The sequence below is a fragment of the Trematomus bernacchii genome, unplaced genomic scaffold (genome assembly GCF_902827165.1).
Source record: "Trematomus bernacchii unplaced genomic scaffold, fTreBer1.1, whole genome shotgun sequence".
In the NCBI taxonomy this organism is placed as follows: Eukaryota; Metazoa; Chordata; class Actinopteri; order Perciformes; family Nototheniidae; genus Trematomus; species Trematomus bernacchii.
Window position 1 is genome coordinate 6,106,554 of NW_022987973.1, and position 21,747 is coordinate 6,128,300.

At 41.5% G+C, this 21,747-nt stretch overlaps 1 protein-coding gene across 1 annotated transcript in view; it reads left to right on the forward strand.

Moving 5' to 3' along the window:
- The window catches only part of cdyl (chromodomain protein, Y-like), a 45,411-nt gene that overhangs the window by 18,692 nt on the left and 4,972 nt on the right, over nucleotides 1–21,747 (forward strand). The window contains exon 3 of the mRNA XM_034117098.1: nucleotides 1,005–1,228. Coding sequence (XP_033972989.1) covers nucleotides 1,005–1,228 — 224 coding nt within the window. The remainder of the gene's footprint in view (nucleotides 1–1,004; nucleotides 1,229–21,747) is intronic.

The following is a 21,747-nucleotide window of genomic DNA, read 5'->3' on the forward strand; positions in this document are numbered from 1 at the left end:
CTAGAGATTGCACTGCTCCAAAAAGTCAAGTTCTCTCTGTGTGAAAAGGCCTTAAAATCTTAGCAAATCAGAAAAAAGTGTGTGTGCTCTATAAAAGCCAGATATGTTAATGTGATCAACAGAAATTCTAATTCAATGAATCCCACTGTGAAAGCTCTGATATCATGCAGAGTAAATGTTGTCTGATGACAGAAATAGATGATTGCAAGGGCACAGGAAGTCAGTGAGTGGCAGGAGTTCTTACATAAAAATCCATATAATGACGTCAGTAAATTGTCCTGACAAAAGTGAATGGAATATGCAAAATAACAAACATATTACAACAAATGTAATAACTATAATTCCTCAATCTACGCTTTGAGTGCATGTCCATATATCTGATTCTAGTCAAAGTTCAAATTGTATTTTAGTTGTAGACATGGATGCAAACTTCATGTTCTCAATTTGTTTTGTTTAATGCTTGTTTTTTCAACTTTCACACCACCTATTTGATATTTGTTAATATACAGAATGATGTCATAACAACAAGACACGTATACATAATTATTTAGGAAACGTTGCACACATAGACCAACAACCTTTCAACATCAGATATGCAAATATATCGTAGAGCCAGTAAAATCAAGCTCCACAAATAATTTGTATACCAAGCTTATCTCTAAGAATTAGGAGCTACTCTGTCAACATCCTTTGAAAAGTCTCTGGTAATTTCCCCTGGTGGAAGTATAAATAATGTGGATTGGTGTTTAAATCGTTATCCCAAAATGTTCCTTCTAAATCCTGTATCGTGTATATTTATCAAAGTTAACTCCTAGTACAGCGAACGATTGAAATGGATAACATTTGACTCAACAACATGGTTGAAATATTTTATTTATTATTTATTTTATTTTTTTAATTCATATTTCAGACAATGTTTCTTTTAATGGTGGTTTGTGATTAACTGTCTAAAAGCTACACACGTCCAAGAAGAGACATTGACCTGTTTCATCCTTCCTCCTCAGTGTCAGGCCCTCCTCTGGCCAACGGCAAGATGCATCTACACAGCTCAGTAAAGCGGAAGCTGGCCGAGGATAAAGGCTACGTGTTCGACAAGCGGCTCAGGTATAACGTGCGACAGAACGAGAGCAACTGTCGATTCCGAGACATCGTGGTCAGGAAGGAGGAAGGCTTCACTCACATCCTGCTCTCCAGCCAAACTACAGACAACAACGCTCTGACACCAGAGGTAAGAACTGGGATGTTTATCTCCCCCTTGTTTTAGTTTTTCTATGTATCAAGAGCTACGTTCATTGATGTCACTTTTTGATCGTACCCCAGTTGCCATGGGCTAGGTCTGGGAATTCTAAATGAGAAAAGTTTCCTCATTAACTGCTGCAGAGAAGCCCTGGAGCTATGCTACACTCCCAAACGGCTCCAGGGGAGCTTTTTAAAAGACAACTTAGAAAACTGTGGTTTTATTTGACAGCTGCCAGGTAAAAATATGCTTAGCTGCATGAATCAGACTCAGGGCATTTCTAAACAAAACAAAATGTACGCTCAAAAAGGTTAGGAAATAGCTCCTGGCTACTGAAAAAGATTTTTGCTAAAACTGCCTCCTAGCAAACAATATTTCTACAAGTAGAGTCTTAGGGGTACATATAACCCAGTGTTACGCTATCTGTTGTTTTTGCAGTAAAATATTAGTTGAGCTATTTATATATTTATGCAGAAAGTTTGTAGAGGGAAGCATGTAATGCATCTTCCAGAGAACTGAAGACCCTTGGGATGGCCAGATTTCCAATGTTTTTCACTACTTTCTACATAGAAATAACAGTTTGCAATGTTGACAATAACTTAACTGTTTTGTCCAATTAGTGTCCGATCATTTGGTTTAAACAGGCAGTTTATTTTCTTGATGACTGAAAACAGATGTTCGTGCTTGATGAAATGAGTCTTCTCTGCTGGCAATTAGGGTGCAAAAGCAACAACCTGTCTTCTGACTTTTGGCATGTTTTATCACAGTTTCATCAGAAATGTGTCAATCACTCGCTAACTCTATGTCAATCAGACATGTAGTTGCGGAACAAACTGTGCATTATGAATTCAGGAGTTTGGCTGTGATTTGGTGTAATCTGTCACATGACAGGGGTGTAATGGTTCTATGTAAGCCTTTCAAATCAACATTGGTTCTAACACTATATCCATTTAAGAGTGTGTGTAGACCTTTGAGTTCCAGTGTTACAATGTGATGCTTTATATGAGCCTTTTTCAATGAAGAGGTTGAAAAGTGACAGCTTTATAATGAATGTGTGCGACACTAAATGCGGTCTGATGGTTCTCTGCTCTGATGCAGTGGCTTCATGCTTTGTGATGATCCACTTGTAGATTTGGCTGCCTGCAGGAGAGCAGCAGCCTGTGGCTGCTTGCTCATTTCCACACTGCAATCAACAACAAGCTGCTCCCTCAACATTGTCCCTGGAAATATTCAGTAACTTGCTTTTACAGAGCTTTCCCCAACCTTTAGGATTTGGGATTTTTGATGTGTTGACTATTCCTACATTTTATAACATACAGTATTTGTTAAATATATCATGTCTGACTCACCATGGTGTTATATCACTAGCTAGATTTTAATCGGTTAATATGTCAAATCGTTTCTGAAATGATCCATTAATACTTTTTAACAGTTTTGACATTTAGAAAAAAAGTAATGAGAACTGAGATTGTTATGCTTTTATGTTGCTTTTTACAGATTCCTTAAAGGTCCATTGCTTTAATAGTGAGTCGCAACAGATAATGGCATGTGTCACAATCATCCACCTCTCATATATCATAAATCTAAGAAAAGATAATTGTCCTTCACTCAGATTGAATGATGTGTCTCAGATATTCCCCAGAGGGGGGTTCTGGCTTTGATACAGTGTCTTGTGCACGACAGCCTGTAGTGCCCTGAAGTGGCCTAAACTGTGTGCACATGTGTGTGTACTTTCATGTGTGACAGTAAGCCTGTAAGCCGTGGGCTTATCAAATAGCTCTGATAGCTCCTCTCTGTTGCCCAGTCTTTGAAGCTACAGGAACAAGAGAGTCTGCAGATGTGCCTGCTGAATGGCTTTTGGAAATCTTCAAAAATATCCCGAACATTTTTATCCTAACACTTTAGGTGAGAAAGTCCCCAGAGCTGTTACTGGAACTCTTTCTGTCACCTTTCACGCTCAACACACAGTAGCTTTCTGCGTCTGTGCTATACTGCTATTCTAATGTTTTGATATTTATATCGGGCAGCACACTGACGTTGAGAATCTGACATTATCTTGGACTTATCAGTCAAATATTAAGTATACCGCTTTTTTTTTTTATAGTGAAACCATAATTGGAAACAACCTAGTCAATTTTCTTCTTTTTTTTAGTAAATACTATATGCTCATTGTTGCACACTTGCCATAAATGCAGCAATGATTAAGAATGGGTATTAAGTCCCAGGCCCTTTTCAAAGCAGATATTTTGAAATTAGCACAGGTGTTACTAATTAGATTAACGTGTCTGAGTTAATAGTCCCAGTAAGCCGTGATAGTGAGACAGTGAGCCAGCATGCATAAAACCTGGACCCTGAATCTAAAGCAATGGAATAAAGTCAGCCATTATGTTTGTCATTATTTACACCTGTTCTTTTCTTGTTTGATTTGAAGTATCTCCATGGTACTCTACTGCTCTAGTAAACGATTGTATGTTCCACAGGGAGCAGGGAATAACTGAATGAGGGAGTGGTTTTTGGATGTACCCCCTGAAAAAGTCCAGCTATTTCTGCTATAAAAGAACGCCCTACAGAAAAATGCAAAATAAATACTTTAACCAACAATATCAACACGCATTAAGAAACTTGCAAGAAATATTTGATTTGAAAATACATAGAAAATATGATTGATTGACTTATTTTCACCCCTGCGTGACAATGTTATTTCTAAGGAACTGTAGCTTGTTGTTGCAAGTTTCTTTATTGTGGAAACCGTCTGTGTTTGTCTATGAATGTCCTGGAGGCATCTGCTCACTGCCCACAAATGTCACTTTGAAGCTCTCTTCTTCCTCTCTGTTTCACAGACTGGAACCAGCATCTGCCGCTGCTTTACGTATCAGGATCTTTAGTTCACCTTGCTAGAATAACGTTATTCATACTCACACACAGACACACATCACATCTAGTTAAAACTGGGGATAGATGATGTGCTTGGTGAGACAGAGAATCAGATTCCCTTTGAGGTTGAATGGTTAATATGGGTCGAGGGTGATAATCTGATTCAAATGCAGCAATAGAGTGGGCCGATTGACTGCAGTCAGTGATGTGGTGGTGTGGGTTTCCAAACGACTTCTTATCAGGTCGGCTGTCTGACAATGGAGGCTCTCTCCCTTCTTCCTCACACGAGACAAAGGCCATACACGTGTCTGTGATGCTGAACGATGCACCTCCGATATTACCTGGCAGTGAAGCCTGTTTCGGCACAGCATGATTTTACTGTTAGTTGATCAACTGAACACTGATCATTTGTTTTTGTTTTATTTATCAGATCTTTTTCTAGTATTTGGCTTTATCTGCACGACAACATGCAAACAACTTTTCTAAAGATTCAAATTGGTATAAGTCTTGCCTAGCTAGCAAGTCAATACCAACATCGGATTTTGATTAGTTTTATTTATTTTACATACTAATGCTCATACTTTACCAAAATTATTTTCCAGTGAGGATATTACATTTTCTTAGCACTATGTCTAGCTTTTTCTGCTTAAAATCCCATTGTTCTGTATTTTATTGTTGTGTAAAATGGTTTTACTAATGCCATTTTCAGTGGAATGTGGCTTCTTTAAAAGTTTACTTCCATCTTTATTTTATAAAATCAGAAGAAGATAGAATATTGTGGTTAAAAATACATTGTTACTTGCAAAACAATGGAATTAACGTTATTGATGGTCCAATCACTTTTCAAACACACCTGTACTAAGAAGGCCAGATGGCATCTCTGCATTCCTTCTCAAGACATTTGCAGAAGAACTGACATCAGCATGGTGTCCCATATTTCAAAAATCTGTTGATCTTCACACCATCCCCACCCTCTGGAAAAAATCAATAATAAAACCTGTCCCCAAAAAACCTTGTCCAAAGGTAAACAATGATTTTAGGCCTGTTGCATTGACATCCATTGTCATGAAATGTTTTGAGAGGATCATGGTGCCGCTGCTAAAGAAAGAGGTTGATGTACATTTAGACCCTTTTCAGTTTGCCTACAAGCAAGGGCGTGGCACAGACGATGCTCTAAATAGCATCACACACCTGGTCACTAAACACCTGGAAGACCCTAAGGCATATGTACGCCTACTGTTTGTGGATTTCAGCTCGGCTTTTAACACACTGCAGCCTCACATCTTGCTTCAAAAACTGATAAAGATCAATATAAATCCTTTTATCTTGAAATGGTATTTTTCGTTTTTAACCAATCGCACTCAGCATGTCAGGGTCAACAATGCCCTCTCAGAGCCCCGGACCATCAGTACAGGAGCCCCCCAGGGTTGTGTGAGCTCCCCGGTCCTCTTCACATTGTACACAAACGACTGTACGAGAATCCACCCCGAGAATGATATCATCAAATTCTCAGATGATACAGCCATCCTTGGCTTAATGCACAAAGGCAGCAGTTCATCGGCTTATCACTCTGAAATAGAGAGATTTGTGCAGTGGTGTGATTTTAACCATCTAGTGCTGAATGTGAAGAAGACTAAGGAGATGGTGTGGGACCCAAAGGCAGTGGGTGACCTTAGGCCGGTGGTTATCCACAATGAACCCATAACTCAGGTCAGCTCCTATAAGTACCTTGGTGTCCATCTAGATAATACACTCAGCTGGAAGGCGCATGTTCAAGGTCTGTGCTCTAGACTTCAACAGCGATTGTACTTTCTGTGTCGACTCCGGGCTTTCGGAGTCGACCAGAAGTTCATGTTACTGTTCTATCATGCAGTGTTAGAGAGGATCATCAGGTATGGTATTACTGCCTGGTATGGTAACTTGACAGTGCAGTCAAAGTCACAGATCGCTCGCCTGGTACAGACTGCTATGAAAATGATGGGGGTTAAAAAACACCCATCTCTCCAAAACATATACGAGCAGTTCATTATCAGACAAGCAAAAAAAAAAGTGTCTGATCCCACCCACATACTCCACCCAGAATTCCAGCTCCTACCTTCTGGTAGAAGATTCAGGGTTCCCAAGAGCAGGCTGAACCGCTATAAGCACTCATTCCTACCTATGTCGATTAAGCTTCTTAACATTCACATGAAATGCAATGTAGTCAAATGTAATGAAATGTACTTTTTAAATGTTGGCCATGAGGGTTGTGCAATAGGTCGCCATTGTCAGTATGTGCGTCTGTGTATTGTGTTTGTTCAAACAGTGTATGACTGATGATATGTGTATGTCTCTTAATGTACACTATGTTTGTATATGTACATGTATGCGGAACTGCAGGACGGAGTCCAGAACAAATTTCCTTACGGGGACAATAAAGTATATAGTATCGTATCGTATCTACATAATTAGAAACTTTAGCCCCACGGACCCGCCGAAGGGGCCGAAACCACAACATCTGCAAGCAACAGTGTCTGAGGGCTTCTTAAGATTTAATAAACTATGAATGTTTCATATCCATGTAACGGGAAGAAACTCAGCTAACTGATGTTTTTTTTTTTTTTTTGCAAAAAGAAACACAAGGCTAACGCTGAGCCTCTGAATTAGCCCTGAGCGAAAAAATCTTAACGCCATTGGCACAGAAACTCTAGCAATACCAATCGATATACTTATTGGATCTGCACAAACAAGTTTAGCTAACATCCTGATTCCACAGATTCTAGAAATATAAGGATCATCACTGAGCGATCAGAACTCGTGACAGGGGAAGCAAATACAGACAACACACGACGTAGTTTTACAGATGGAGCATCTTATTTCAGACTCCAGCATACAGCTTCCTGCCTACTACCAGCCAGTTACCTGCCAAAGACCAGTATCTGGGAATGTTAAGCCCTCCCACTATTTTCCAAGAGGGCGTTGCCAGATTTTCAATTTCAGGATTTAACCAGGAGATGGCGCTATATATTAAATAACTATGGCCAAACTAAGACTTAGTTTTTCACAAGAGAAAATGCAGATATTATATAAAAAACTAAAGTTAAAATCTTGTTTTTAATGCCCCAAGAGCAATAAAAACACTTGTTAAAAAAATCCTGAGGGAGGCTTTCATAAATTGCATTTAGCTGACGCTTGTATCCAAAGTGACTTACTATTTAATAAATGATAAATGATTATTCATAACAAATATGAGTGATGTGTGATTATTATTCATGCTATGTACTGATATAGGGCTAAGAAAGCAATCAATCCTGCAAATTAACCCTTAGTTGTTCAATATATTTATTCAGACTATGTGAGTAGAAATACAGAAATTCTGTTCCCACCTAAGGCCAACGTTGCAATATAACAACATTTCCCTAAAAACTTACCAAAACGTTAACATTTTTAAAACTCTTTCATTTCTGCTCCAGAGGCCAGGGGTTAAATTGGGATTTGATATGTGGGGGGGCTCTGTTAGAAGGTGCGACGGGGGAGGGAGGAGAGAGTTAGACGCTCGTGAATTGTCAATGGGGGGGGGGTTGACATCAGAGCATCGTCCTATGGGCTTAGCCCCGGACAGGTACAACAGGTATTCACTGAGAGGGGGGTACTAAATGCCACCCATTTACATGTAGGCAAACAAAATCAACATACAGTAGGGGGGTGGGGGATGGTGAACGGTATGGTCAATGTTTGTAAACACAATCCCCAGGATGTGTCCTTATTTTTATTTTATTTATTTAGCCTTTATTTATACAGGTGTAAAATCTCATTGAGACACAAGAGGCGCGTTCACACCAAGTACTTTTCCCACAGTAGTTCCTGAGAACTTTAGTTCATGAGAGTTCTTTTAGTTCTGACGAACTAAAGCAGATCGCGTTCACACCAAAATGAGTTCCTGGGGGTGGATTAGGCAAATGAGCCGCTGACGTCACTTCTTCTTCTTCTGCTTAGCTTTTCCTGGCAGGCCGCAAACAACTTCACGGCGAGTACAGTAGGTGGCAGTATGCACCTTAAAGTTGCAATCCGCCAAAAAACCGAGAGAAGAAGAAAAAAAACTTCCGCTTCCGCTGTATGCTTCCGTTTACCTTCCGACCTCAGTCAGACACGCTATGGAGTTGACTGAAGTTGTGGTTTTGGTGCGGAGTTATTTAAGCCAATAACTCAGCCACAAATACAGATCGCGGTTAAGAAGCCTTAACAAAAGGACTGGACGGCGACAAGCACACGCTATGGACATGTTTCGTCGTAGGACAGCTGAGGATGATGACCGTTATCACGCCCAAAGAACAGCAATGGTACGTTCAGTAAATCACATTAATACTATCTAATGTAGGATTTATGGAGTTATGTAGGGCTAATTTGTGTCTTTGTATGTGTTCCAGATATGCGGTGCTTGATGAAGCGAAACGACTGCAACATGGACAATATCAAAATCCAGGTGGCAGCATGTTGCGTATTGCATAACCTGTGTGAGCGTCGTGGTGATGAGTACAGGGAGGAATGGACTGCCTTACCGGCGACCCAGCTTGATGACAACCATTCATATTTTTTTGTTTATTACAAATTAAAGTAAAATATACACAAGTGTCTTGATTAAATGATTGTAGAATAAGGATTTTGGACGTTTGCCCTGCAGCCATGAATTGCATTAAAAGCAGCAAGAAACTTTGAATTGATTTCATTTTATACACATTTATATCTGAGTAGGCAATATCAATATAATCAATTACTGTAGTACATGTCATTCATTTATTTGTGATATAAAGTCTGTGCCTAGGTGGTGCATATTCTGGAAAATCAATTGAGAAACAAAAAGAACAATCTCAAATTGTTTAAATGACTTCTGATTTGTCTGACCATAGGAAAGAGTTAGATAAAAAATAATACCACTAACATGTCTGTAGTATTGCACAGTAAATAGGCTCAGCAGTTAACACCTTTATTATATATCCTCCTATGTTCCCTTACTATAATTAATTAAAATATTGAACTCACAACACTGTTAATTACAAACTTAACCATTTATCTTTCTATAAATAGTGTTTGTGTTGATGGACGCCATTTTGAAATACAATTGAATGATCTTTTTCAAAGACACATATATGGGGTGGGACACAATAAATAAAGCTTCGCCAGTTTCATGGTGTCATGATGGTATCAGAATAATCACTTACATGTGATGTATAGGATGCTACACAGGTCACCATAAAGATAAAGTGTCAGGAGAAATAAGCAAGATACATTTTCTGTTTAATCGCAATGTAGGTTCTCTTTTATTTATCAGCAGCAGATCAATAAGTGTCAGTAGTATCAAAACAATATAATAACAGTGGCAATATATATATATATATATATATATATATATATATATATATATATATATATATATATAATAACAATAGATATAGAACATAGAGTGCAAAGTGAAGTGTCAGTATTAATAACAGTGGCATATATATATATATATATAATCACAATAATACAAAATGAACTCTCCCAGGTGTAGGCAATTTGGGGTGAAGTGTCTTGCCCAGGGACACAACGACATCCTGACTGCAGTGGGGTTTGAACCTGTGCTCCCCTGATCCGAACACCAACGCACCAGACCACTGCACCACACGCCTCCCAACAAGTCATTGTACAGTTTATGAACGACGACAAGTTTTTCTTAATTTTTGTATTGAAGGCCTGTTGGATTTAATCAGCTCGCTTAGCACTGCCAGAAGCCCAGCCTGAAAGGTATTTTGTTGCTCCACCTCGATTCCTGGGCCTTGTGTGAATGCAGCAGCCGTTCGTCGTGCATCTCCTTGGCACGCAGGTCCTCATTCTCCTTGCTGACCATGGCACGGCAGTCCATCGCCATGATGGTGTCAAGGAAGCTGTCATCGCGTGCCCACTTTCCTAAGGTGAAATATGCAAGATACAAGATCAGTTTAATCGCAACAACGACACAACATTGTCCAAATACCAGAAGGGGAGCAGCCCATAACAGAGAGCCCCCCACGTCAGAGTCATCACTGTGGGCGATCTCCACCTCTGAGGCCCAATCCCAAACCACTCCCTCGACCCTACCCCTCCGTGACGGAGTGAACTCCGTCTGTAGCCACACTCGCAGCTCAACGAGGCTCCCTCCTGTCAGATGGAGGGAGTAAATACAGCGGCAAGCTTTGGGACAAACTCCCCTCTCTCCGGCAGAAACAGGAAATGCCGTAACTGTATGTAACAACGGTTTCAAATCAGCTTCTCTTAGACAAAAAATGTAAATTAATAACTAAAATAAAACTCCAAACATCTTTCATTGTGTTACTTTTTCTGTAAAGCTCTTTTAGTTTTAAACCTGATGTTTATAAGTTTCTTAGTTTTTGCAACAGTCTGTAAATATACACAACTTTATAATAAAATGCACACATTTACCTTTTTCTAGACTAAACACAGGTATGATCCTAAGTTAAAAAGATATGAGGTTATCATGAGGTTGTTAACATCGCAATTTATCAGTGGATGTTTGCTGGAACTACTTTTTAACAGCGTGTTTCCTGACGGACACACACAGCGTGACTCCGGTCAGGTAGAGACCGGTCTCAAGTCAGCACCGATGCAGACTCGCTGTTTGAGGGCTTGATAGCCCACTCCCCCTCCACACCTCTCCACACTCGTTGGTTTGGAACAGCACTTAATGTGGCGGACCCTCCGCGCGAACGCGCAAACGGAGGGGTAGTGTGTAGGGGTAGGGTGTAGCATGTCGTTGTGGGGATTGCCCACAGTATTGAGTAGGTAAGCTTTGGATAAAAGCGTCTAACAAGTGACATGTAATGATTCAAAAAGCTTTTGGTGGCCATATTGAATAACAAACCAATGTGGTTTACTTGTTATCCACAGTTTAGCTGCTAAATGTTACCTTTACAAAGCTACGCTGAAAACACAGCAAAGTTCATATAACAGTATTAGGTTAGTTGAACCTAATATTTTTATAGTTAAACTCAACACTTTTCTTTGTGCTCCACATATCTAAATGTATAAAGTGTGTTTTCACCTCCGTTCCCTCCCGTTTGCTGCAGTATGGCAGCAGCGGTCAGGATGGGATCCTCTGTGATCAGATAGTGGTCCTGATGGTGTCCGCTGACCGGGCACAGGCTGCCTACTCTCAGCGGGGGGGAACTGAACGTGGAAACTGTGTTTCTCTGAGGGATCCTCCATGTAGTCTGAGAAGCCTTCTGAGGAAACAAGGTCAAACTATTTAGGATAATACTATGAGAAGGAACAATGTTTAGGCAGTAAATAGAATTTCAATTACATTTCTACTTAAATGTGCAAAAATATTAGAACATCAGTCTTTGTGGCATGCAGGTAATCAACTGTTTAAGCTTTTACCATTAACATGTAGAATGAATGTTGCAAATTACTTGAAATTATAGCAACTACAATCTGTTGTTTACCTCTATGCATTAGCCACAGAGGTAGCATTATGTCCAGCTAGCATGCTAATTGCTAACGTTATATTATCGTTTTTATCCCGGAGGGGAAAACTAGTTTCTAATCCTGAGAGAAACACCTCGTCTGAAACACACGATTAGTGCCATGAGTTAGTGAAGCAAATTACAGAACATTGCACTTATTCACAAGTCAAAACGTGTTCATAGCGGGCATGGATGAGAATAGCTAGCTAGCTAGATGTTATTAGCCAGCTTGGACCTAACGTTAGCAAGTTCTACCATGGCTAGCTCGATCTACTGAGCAAATAAAAGTACATCTAAGACCAGTATTGTGCAGATTAAAACAGTGCAGTGCATGTATTTTATTTTACCTTCGTAGTCGTCCCGACATGACTTTGCCAGGTCTGCTAACTTTGCTGATCCACTGAAACTGCATGCAGTAGAAGCTTCTGAATGTGGCGCTTCGCGTCCTTCGAGTAAATCGCCAGAAGCGCAGACACATCCTCATCACTCCAATTGATTTATTTAGTGTTGCTATAATAACTGCTTTCACAAAAGGAATCTCTTCGGATGTGCTGTCCAGCGAGGAAATACAATGGCCGCTTACAACAAAAAATTCTGAGTCAAACGGGCGTGGTTTGCATTCCGCACAGCCAATCAGACGTACGAACTACATTCTCCCACGACAGACCCTGCTCTGTAGCAGGGACTGAAAAGCGAGTCTTGCGAACTAAGTTGAGCTACTTTAGTTCCTGGGGCTTTTTGGTGTGAACGCAAATATATCGTAGTTCTGATGAACTATTGTGGGAAAAGTACACCAAAGTACTCCGGTGTGAACGCACCTAAGGTCTCATTTCCAAGAGAGACCTGTCAGTGGTAACACTACCACACAAAGTTACAGACAGACAGGACACTAAACACAGAGGCAACAATAAAATACAACATCGTAAAAAAAGTAGCCATTGAAATCCATAGATATAGTTATCAAACCAAAATAGAAAATGCAGATATTACACTCAGACATTGGAAAAGTCTATGTTAAAAAGCCTCAGTCATGTTCAGCTATGTTACTATTTATAATGTTATTGTTGTTACAACAGAAGATGTTTTTCTTTATATTGAAGTTAAATGCATCAATCTGGTGCACTTTGAGGTCAAAATTAAGAGATTTATGGATACCGCTGGAAAAAGCTGTGTGTGAAAGTTTAAATCTTCCTTATTGAGCTTTAAAACAAATGAATAACGACTATATATAATAATAAAATAAACACCGGCTGTTGTTATGCCTGCTGTAACGTTAAATTACTCCGTTCTCCGCTTAAGTAATTATGCCGTTACAAGCTTCATAGTTGTATTTATCATCTAAATTTGCCGAAACAAGTTTAATATTCTGAAAGCCAAGACTTTGTTTATTTGAAATCAGATGAAAACAAACTGTAACGGACCCTGCCGTGTTATCTTGATATTTCCGGCACAGACCCTTTCATACCGGCAATGCGCGATAGAAACAACAAGAACTGCGACAGCATAAATATGCGAACACAAACCTACAGACTGCTGGAGAAGAGATATCACAGGGGGGGGTTGGGACACACACATTCCGATGGCCAATTAGTTTTAAACAAAGAGTATAGCCTACTCAACATAGGGGGGTGGGGGCTGGTGAACGGTATGGTCAATGTTTGTAAACACTGTGACATTTTGACTTTATTTGATCATTTCAGTTAAAAACTAATTTAGTAATTTACAGGAAAGGAGTGCACGCTACTAAAGAGACACGCTACCATGGAAACCAAACAATGGTGTTGCTGTATTGAAGTCCGAGTGGAAACAGTCATATTTGGAGCGTTATGTTAGAATGAAACAGCCAGAGGCCTGTACTACGAAGCCGGATTTTCCTAACCTGGATATGTTTGAGTTAGCCGGTTGGCCCAATCCAAAACATACGCGCTCTCGCTAAACTGTACTACGACGCTGGTTATCAAGTGGATCGCTTAAGCCAGCCGTGTCCTATCTAATTAGGTGCGCGTTCACATGAAAGGGGTGGTATTTGGAGCATTCGACCAATCTCAAACATGGACAAGCGTACTGACATCGCAGCGTCATACTTCCTGAATGAAAAGTGAACTTTAATATTAGTCAAATATGAAGAAGTTAAACTTTAAACATCCATGACTTAAACACTTTATTCAGGATAAAAGCCACATAGCTGCACCTGCAAGGTGAATACAGCTGGTAAAAGAAAAAGCGTTTGAATGCGTACATTAACAGGTTTATGATATCACTGCCCCGTATAAGACACGAGTGGATCTGACTTTAATTACATTTGACTCGAGTGTTTCGTCAACTTAATGTGTTGCTTAAAATAATACTTCTGCATACAGTATATGACACTGTGTGTTGCACGGCCAGATACGGCTCAAGAAGCTGACTCAGATAAGGAAATATATGATACATTATGATGTGATATGTAAGCTTGTCACTCAGAGTAACCTACAGTTAACTTAACTGTTGGAAAAGAAAGATCAGGGGGGGAGAGAGCTGTGGGTGATGGGCCATTAGGTGTGTAAACACACAGCTGAGAGCTGCCGTTTCATTCTGACTGTTTAAAAAACGGTAACAACGGACTATTTTTCTTGGCGGATGCATGTCAATTTAAATCAATACATACAACTATTTTTTAAATCAATAAAAACATTTTCTAAATCCATAAAAGCATTTCAATTAATATTGGGAGTCATGTCGTTACTTTGTTGAGAATGTGGCCATGTAATAAGCGAGATAATTTGCAGCGACTTGGTCATTATGGGGAAAAATAACACCCAGGGATCAAGATCCCTCCGCATTTCCTCTCGTTCTTTTTTTTTCGACTAAACAACATTATTTTGTTAAATAACAACATGGTGATGTTTTATAAATGATTACATGTCTTATTTAGCACAGACTATGATCCTATCCGTGACATATGGATCTTAACAAAGATCCGCTATACATTAGTACCAGACATACTGTACATTGTGGTGATTGACATTATTCACCCACGGATCTATGGGTTGGGGTATTGTTCCGCACGGACATTTTAGTGAACCAGACCAGCTGTTTCCGCCGGTCTTCGCTTCCCGGGCATGAAGTTGTTTACATGTGTGTTCAGATGCTAAATAAAAGTTTAGCTTGTACTTTTGATACCCCGCCTCCGACTCCCGTCTCTTGGCACCACAACATCCAGTTTACTGTATCGAAGTTGATTTCACATGAGCTCCAGTGTGGAACCCCACTGCACCCCCTGGTGGATCAATGATCCATTGCAGCTGGCTTCACAATAATTACATTTATTTATCACGGGGGCGGTATCAAGTCAGACTGGGGGCCGGCTCTTCATCACGGGCCGATCACGGGCCGATCACGGACCAATCACGGACCAATCACGACCCTCGCGTTTCAAACTGTCCAAAATAAGACGCTCCATCTGTAGAGCAGGTCAAGACCGTACTCTTACATTTTTACAGAGAACCAACTTTTACCCACATGAGCATGCGAAGGTGGATGAAGACTTCGAAGATTCATTGGGCCTTCATGATGAGGAAGAGTCCGAAATTAAAGAAATGTCTGACCTAGATGAGACAGAGTCTGAAAACGAAGATATTTTGGACTTGAATGATGAGAAACAGTCCGAAATCAACGAGATTGCGAACTTTGAAGATAAGACAGTCAGAAATCGAAGAGATTCTTGAGTTTGTTGAGGAGGTGGAGGAAGATATTAAGGAGCAGACCTCCATCTCCGGCAACAGAGAAAACTACAGCAACACTTCCTTTGCTGAGGTAAGATTCAGTGGCACACATGTCTACACTTACACTCATGAAAACTGTAAAAAAGCTAATACTCAACGCTTTAGTTTCTTTACTACAGTTTAAAAAATAATATATATATCAAAATAGTATATCATCTTTAATGCAATTGATCACAGCATACTTGTTCACACCCATTGATGCAGAGTTAACTCCACTTCTGTTTTCTTAATAAAAAACACTGCACATAGACAACACAATAATAATTGTTTTATGTTTCACAGACAGAGGACTCTGATGGCGCATTTCCACTACACGGTCGGCCTCGGCCACACTCGGTACGGGTCGGTACGGCTTGGCCGCGTTGGGCCTTAACAGGGCCGACTCACTTCATGCTGCGCTTCCATTACAGTTTAGGAACTGGGGTAGTTACTATAGTAACGCAGTGTAGGCGGAGCCGTGACGTCATCTTCAATGAGAAATCCAGAAACACAACACAGCCGTTAGCTGTTAGCACTCAGAGCTCACAGCTCCTTATATATGTTCAGAAACTCGACAAAAGTTAAACAAGTACACACCACAGACTGCCTGTGTCATGGTGAATACAGTCGCTGCTTTATTTATGTCTGTATAGGCCGTTGTTGTGAGTGTGGACGGTCGGGGCATATACTGCGTTAGCTTAGCCAATCTCCATCTAGAAAAACACGAATTTTAAAAGGTTTTTTCGCCTGCCGTCTGTCTGCAGACTTGACAAAGCATTAATTCATGGTTTTTACTAACCGGTATCAGTATGTTGTTACTTCGGCATCATTTTGAAACGTGTATTACAATTAAATCACGGTCAAATATGTCCATCTTGTTGTAGTTCTAGCCCTCTTGCCAGCGCTCCTCTCTCTAGTTTAGCATACTCAGCCCGACTCAGCCCTGTTTGTTGGCCCCGATAGAACCACAATTTTCTAGGGCCAGAAAAGAGGTGAAAAAGTGGCCCCGCGCCGTGCCGCGCCGGTAATTGGCCTAGTGGAAGCACAACCAAAAAAGGGGACGGCACGACACGGCACGCTTAAAGCGAGCTCCGCGCTGCAGTGGAACTGCGCCATAAGAGATCTGACAATTCATCTGCGAGAAATACGAGATCTGACAAATCATCTGGCCTTCAGGAAGCCCTGGATGAGGAGAGAAAATCCAGAGCTGCTCTTGAAGAGGCTTTGATGAAGGAGAAAACATCTACAGCTCAGCACAAAGCAGCCCTGAAGGACGAGCAAAAAGAAAAAGACGCTCTTGCAAAGGCTCTGAAGTATGAGCAAGATGAAAATAATTCCCTTCGTGACAGAATAAAGCTCATAAACGCTGCTCTGACACGGTCACAAAAAGAGCCGCAGCGTGGCGAAACAAAGCTGAAAAACAAAATCACTTTAATGACTTCTGAGCGTGAAGAGGACAAGAAGCTGATTGAGAAGCTCCAGATAGATCATCATGCATCCTCCAGCCAGCACCAAAGAGACACCTCACTGCTGATGGTGTTGAATACTGCCTCAGTTACAGCAATAAAGGACCGCCTCACTGAGCTGCAGGAGGGAAGTCTGAAAAAAGACAAACACATTGAATCCCTGCACTCAAATGTCCTGAATCTCCAAAGCGACATTGTAGCCAAGGTCAGCATTGTTACCTCACTACAGGAGAGAGTGAACAAGTGTGCCTCAGACCTCACAGAGGAGCAAACAAAAAGCAGCTCACTGCAGAGGGACTACGAGGCGGCCGTCTCTCTGCAGAAGAAGGAAGCAGAAGAACTGGCCCGCCTGACTCGGGGGAACCAACACCTCGCCTGTGAGAACAAAAGACTGCAAAGTGAACTGGCTGCTCTCAATAAGCAGCACATTGAAGAGAAGAAGCTTCAGGGCGACAGAGGAGCTTGCAGTAGACTGGAGGAGGCCATTAAGAAGGAGGAGGCTCGTTTCTCCAGAGCCTCAAAGAAGATCCAGAGCCAAGAGAAAGAGCTGTCTGAGAAGACCCTGGCTTTGGAAAAAAGCCTGACAGCCGAGAAACTCCTAAAGTTGTCTCTAAAAAGTGAGAAGAAGCGATTTGAGAGGATGGTTGGAAAGCAGGCGTCAGCTGGACCTCTTTCAATCCTCACTCAACAACTGAGAGAAGCATCTGCGTACGACATGCAGACATTAAGGAGGGAGAATGCTGACATCAGGGCTAAGTTCCTTGTCCTGGAGAGAGAATATGACAGAGAAAGATTTGAACTCCGCTCTCTCTCTGCGGGCCAAGAAGAGATGCTGTCAAGGAAAAATGATAGCATTTCTGACAATCAGTTTACCATCACTAATCTACAGTGCATTGTAAATGAGTTCAAAGCAAAGGAGTCAAAGATCAAGATGAGACAGGCCGATCTCGAAGAAGCCCTCAAACAGGAAAAGACAAGAAACTCTGAGCTGCACCATACTGTTGATCAGATCTCCTCCAGTTTGGACAAAGAAAGGACCAGGTGTGAGAAGCACCGCGACGAGCTTCAAGAAGCTTTGAAGAAGCAGATCACAACTCTGGAGGAAAACAACAAATTGACCTTGTCGCTGCAGAAGGCTCAGGAAACCTTCCCCAGGCTTCAGGAAAAACAACGTGCAGAGACAAACTACAAATTTGGAAACATCAGTGACACCGAGTTCAGGCTCAGGGAGCAGAAATATTCCCTGGATGAGAGCAATAAGGCGCTTTACCACCTGCAGCAGGAGTACACCAATCTGGGGAGGAGGCACTGCGACATCAACGCTGAGTATCGTGAGCTGCTCAGGACTCACACCGCCCTCCAACTCAGACATGAGAGGCTCAGCAATGTTCAAGGAAACCCACGCCCAGACTTCAGTCCATATCTCTTCCAGTCAAATTGTACAGCACACTAGAAAATGATCCTCCAAGGACATTTTGAGTGTGCGACTGGCACCGACGCAAATATGTTTTTTTGTTATAATTTTCACTATGTATTTTTTTTTAAATGTATTATCTTTTTTTATTTTCACAAAACATCTGTTGCACGTCTGTCCGCTATTGCTTTCCCCTAGGTTTTTCCCATTTTTCCACGCGGTAACTGTCAGGTTTCTTTGGAAATGTTTCCTTTTCCGATGTGAGGGTCTAAGGACAGAGGGTGTCTTTTTATGCTATTTATATTCTGTACGAACTGTAAAGTCCCCCGAGATAAATGTAAAATTAGTGATATTGGGCCATACAAATAAACGTTGATTGATTGATAACGTATGACAACAATCTCAACACATGGTCCTTTGAGTAGCTTTCGTGGTGATATTACTAATACCACATTATTGTTATTACATTGGTATTGTTGTTTCTTTGTAGGACACTAATTTAAATTATTCTTAAACTATAATTTTTTTTTTATAATAATCATAATAATAATAACTTTAATTTATATAGCGCCTTTCATCAACCCAAGGTTGCTTAACAAGAAACATAAGGACAAGACATAAAACAGGGGGCAGAAAGTGTTACATTGCAGGGGGGGGGGGGTAAGAGTGAGTTAATGTTCGAAGGCTTTGTTGAACAGATGAGTTTTCAGGGTTGATTTGAGGATGTTCAGAGATGGGGCGTTACAGATTTCAGCAGGGAGGGAGTTCCAGAGGGTGGGGGCAGCGACACTGAAGGCGCGGAGGCGTGAACGGGGAATGGAGAGCAGGCCGGAGTCTGAGGATTGAAGGGTGCGGGACGGGATATATGGGTAGAAGAGATCTGTGAGGTACTGAGGGGAGAGGGCATGGAGGGACTTGTAGGTGAGGAGCAGGAGTTTGTAGGTGATGCAGGACTTGACCAGGAGCCAGTGGAGGTTGAAGAGAGTGGGGGTGATGTGCTGCCAGGGCTTGGTGCGTGTGAGAACCCTGGCAGCTGAGTTCTGGATGTAGTGGAGCCTGTCCAGGGTTTTGCTGGGAAACACGGACAGGAGTCCGTTGCAGTAGTCCAGGCGGGAGGTAATGAAACAGTGAATGAGCTTCTCCGCAACAGAGTCGGAGAGTGATGGCCGGAGTCTGGATATGTTTCTGAGGTGGAAGAAGGCTGATTTTGATACTGACTTGATGTGGTTCTGAAATGAAAGGGTTGAATCCAATACAACGCCAAGGTTGCGGACCTGAGGGGATGGTGAGATGATGGAACCGTCGATGTTGAGGAGCAGATCTTCAACCTTCCCGAGCAGTGCCTTGGGGGCCACAACCATGAGCTCAGTTGTATTACTGTTAAGTTTGAGTAGGTTGGTGGTCATCCAGGTTTTAATTTCATGGAGGCAGTTAATTAGTGACTGAGGGGGGAGATGGGCAGAGGGTTTTGTGCTGATGTACAGTTGGGTGTCGTCAGCATAGGAGTGGAAACAGAGACCATGGCTGCGGATGATATCACCAATCGGAAGGAAGTGTATTGTAAATAGGGGACCGAGCACCGAGCCTTGGGGGACTCCATGATTGACGGAAGCACAGGGGGAGCTGCAGCCAGCGTGTGTGACAAACTGTGTCCGATCAGAGAGGTATGAGTGGAAGAAGGAGAGGGCGGAGTCAGTGAGGCCATGGAGTTCAGACAGGCGAGTAAGGAGGATGTTATGGAAGATGGTGTCAAAGGCTGCAGAGAAGTCTAGGAGAATTAGTGTAGTGATGAAACCTGAGTCAGCCGCGATGAGGAGGTCATTGGTGATTTTGATCAGGGTGGTCTCGTGCTGTGGAGGGTCCGGTAGGCAGATTAAAAGGGTTCATAGAGCTCATGGTTGGACATGTGATGGTGGAGTTGGTCGGCGACTGCTCTTTCCAAGATTTTACTAAGGAAGGGAAGGTTTGAGATCGGCCGGTAGTTATTGAGGTCAGTTGGGTCAAGTCCGGGTTTCTTGAGAATGGGGGTGACTGAGGCGGTTTTGAAGGATGTTGGGTAGATGGCAGTTAACAGGGAGGAGTTAATGATGTCCACAATGGTGGGCAGAACAGAGGGTAGGGTTGCCTTAACCAGGACAGTGGGCATTGGGTCCAGAGAGCAGGTGGAGGGCTTGGCCTTAGAGACCAGCTTAGCGACCTGGATAGCATCCACAGGGGAGAAGGCAGAGAGGTGGCAGTATGAGGAGCATGCAGCTGGAGCAGCGGTGCTTGGAGTATGAGCTGTGTGCGGAGCAGGGGGGGCAGGTGCGTTATTCACTTTGGCCTGGAAGAAATCCAGGAAGTCCGAGCAGAGGCCACGAACACCAGGAGGTTGTGGGGATGCAATGGGGCGGAGTAAATTATTTATGGTTGAAAACAGTTTTCTTTGTTGATATTGTTGGTCGTTGTTTATGGTTGAATAGTATTGAGCTCTATGCTGTGTATGTAATTTATTATATGTCATTTATTATATGTAGTCTTGTCTTTTATCTATGTAATGTCTTGTCTTTTATCTGTACCCTGAGTCTGTAATAAAGTGTTTTTTTGTTGATTGATTGATTGATTATATGTTTTATTTTCACGTTTGTCAATTTTCTTTAATCAATAAATGTTGAGTTATCAACCATTTACATTTCAAGAATTTGTGATGGATGTTTTTCTGAAAGTGGCATAGTGCAACAACATTTGCTGCCCAGTGTTCAAATAAAAAAGTAGCCTTCAGTGAGCAAATCTCTTCATTTCCAAGGAAAATATTTTACTTTTTACTCCACCACATTTACTTAAGCACTCACAGTTACTAGTTACTTTGCACATGTAAAAGACCTGATATGCTGATATGGTTTATTGCCGTGCTGCACCAGTAATCTACACAGTATTTGTAGTATCTACATTTGGTCCACGTTGTCAAACTACAATGCTTGAATGCTCTTACATTTATAAAAATGCGGGACGGCCCTCTACACTGTAATGTATGTATTACTAATACACAGTAGTGTTAGCATACATGCTAGCGTTAGCCATACTAGCCTGTATACATGCTTATTGCACAGCTAGCATTAGCTATATTTACCTTGTTTACACTTAGCGGTCCTATGTGTTAATCTGTGTATGTTACACTTGCATGTATGAGATCATTAAGTGCCTTATAATTTCTTTTTTTATAGTTTCACTCCGTTTCAATGTCAGTGAACTGCAAATAAGTCAATAAAGGAGCATGGCTGCTCATTCCCTGGCTCTCAAAAGAGTTTGGCTGGCTGTTTAATCTATGTTCACACTGAGACAGGACAACACATACTGTAGGTAGCAAAACAAGGAGATATGCTCACCTTAGCTGTTATTCTGATCAAAAGTCGTGTTCAATGGCATTAAAACGAGGCAAAACGCGGCTGAAGGTTAATCCATAGGTTAATCCAATGTGTCTGTCACTTTGAAAAAATTATTGATAATCCATAATTCCATTTTTATGCAAAAATCGGAGAATACAAATTAGCTG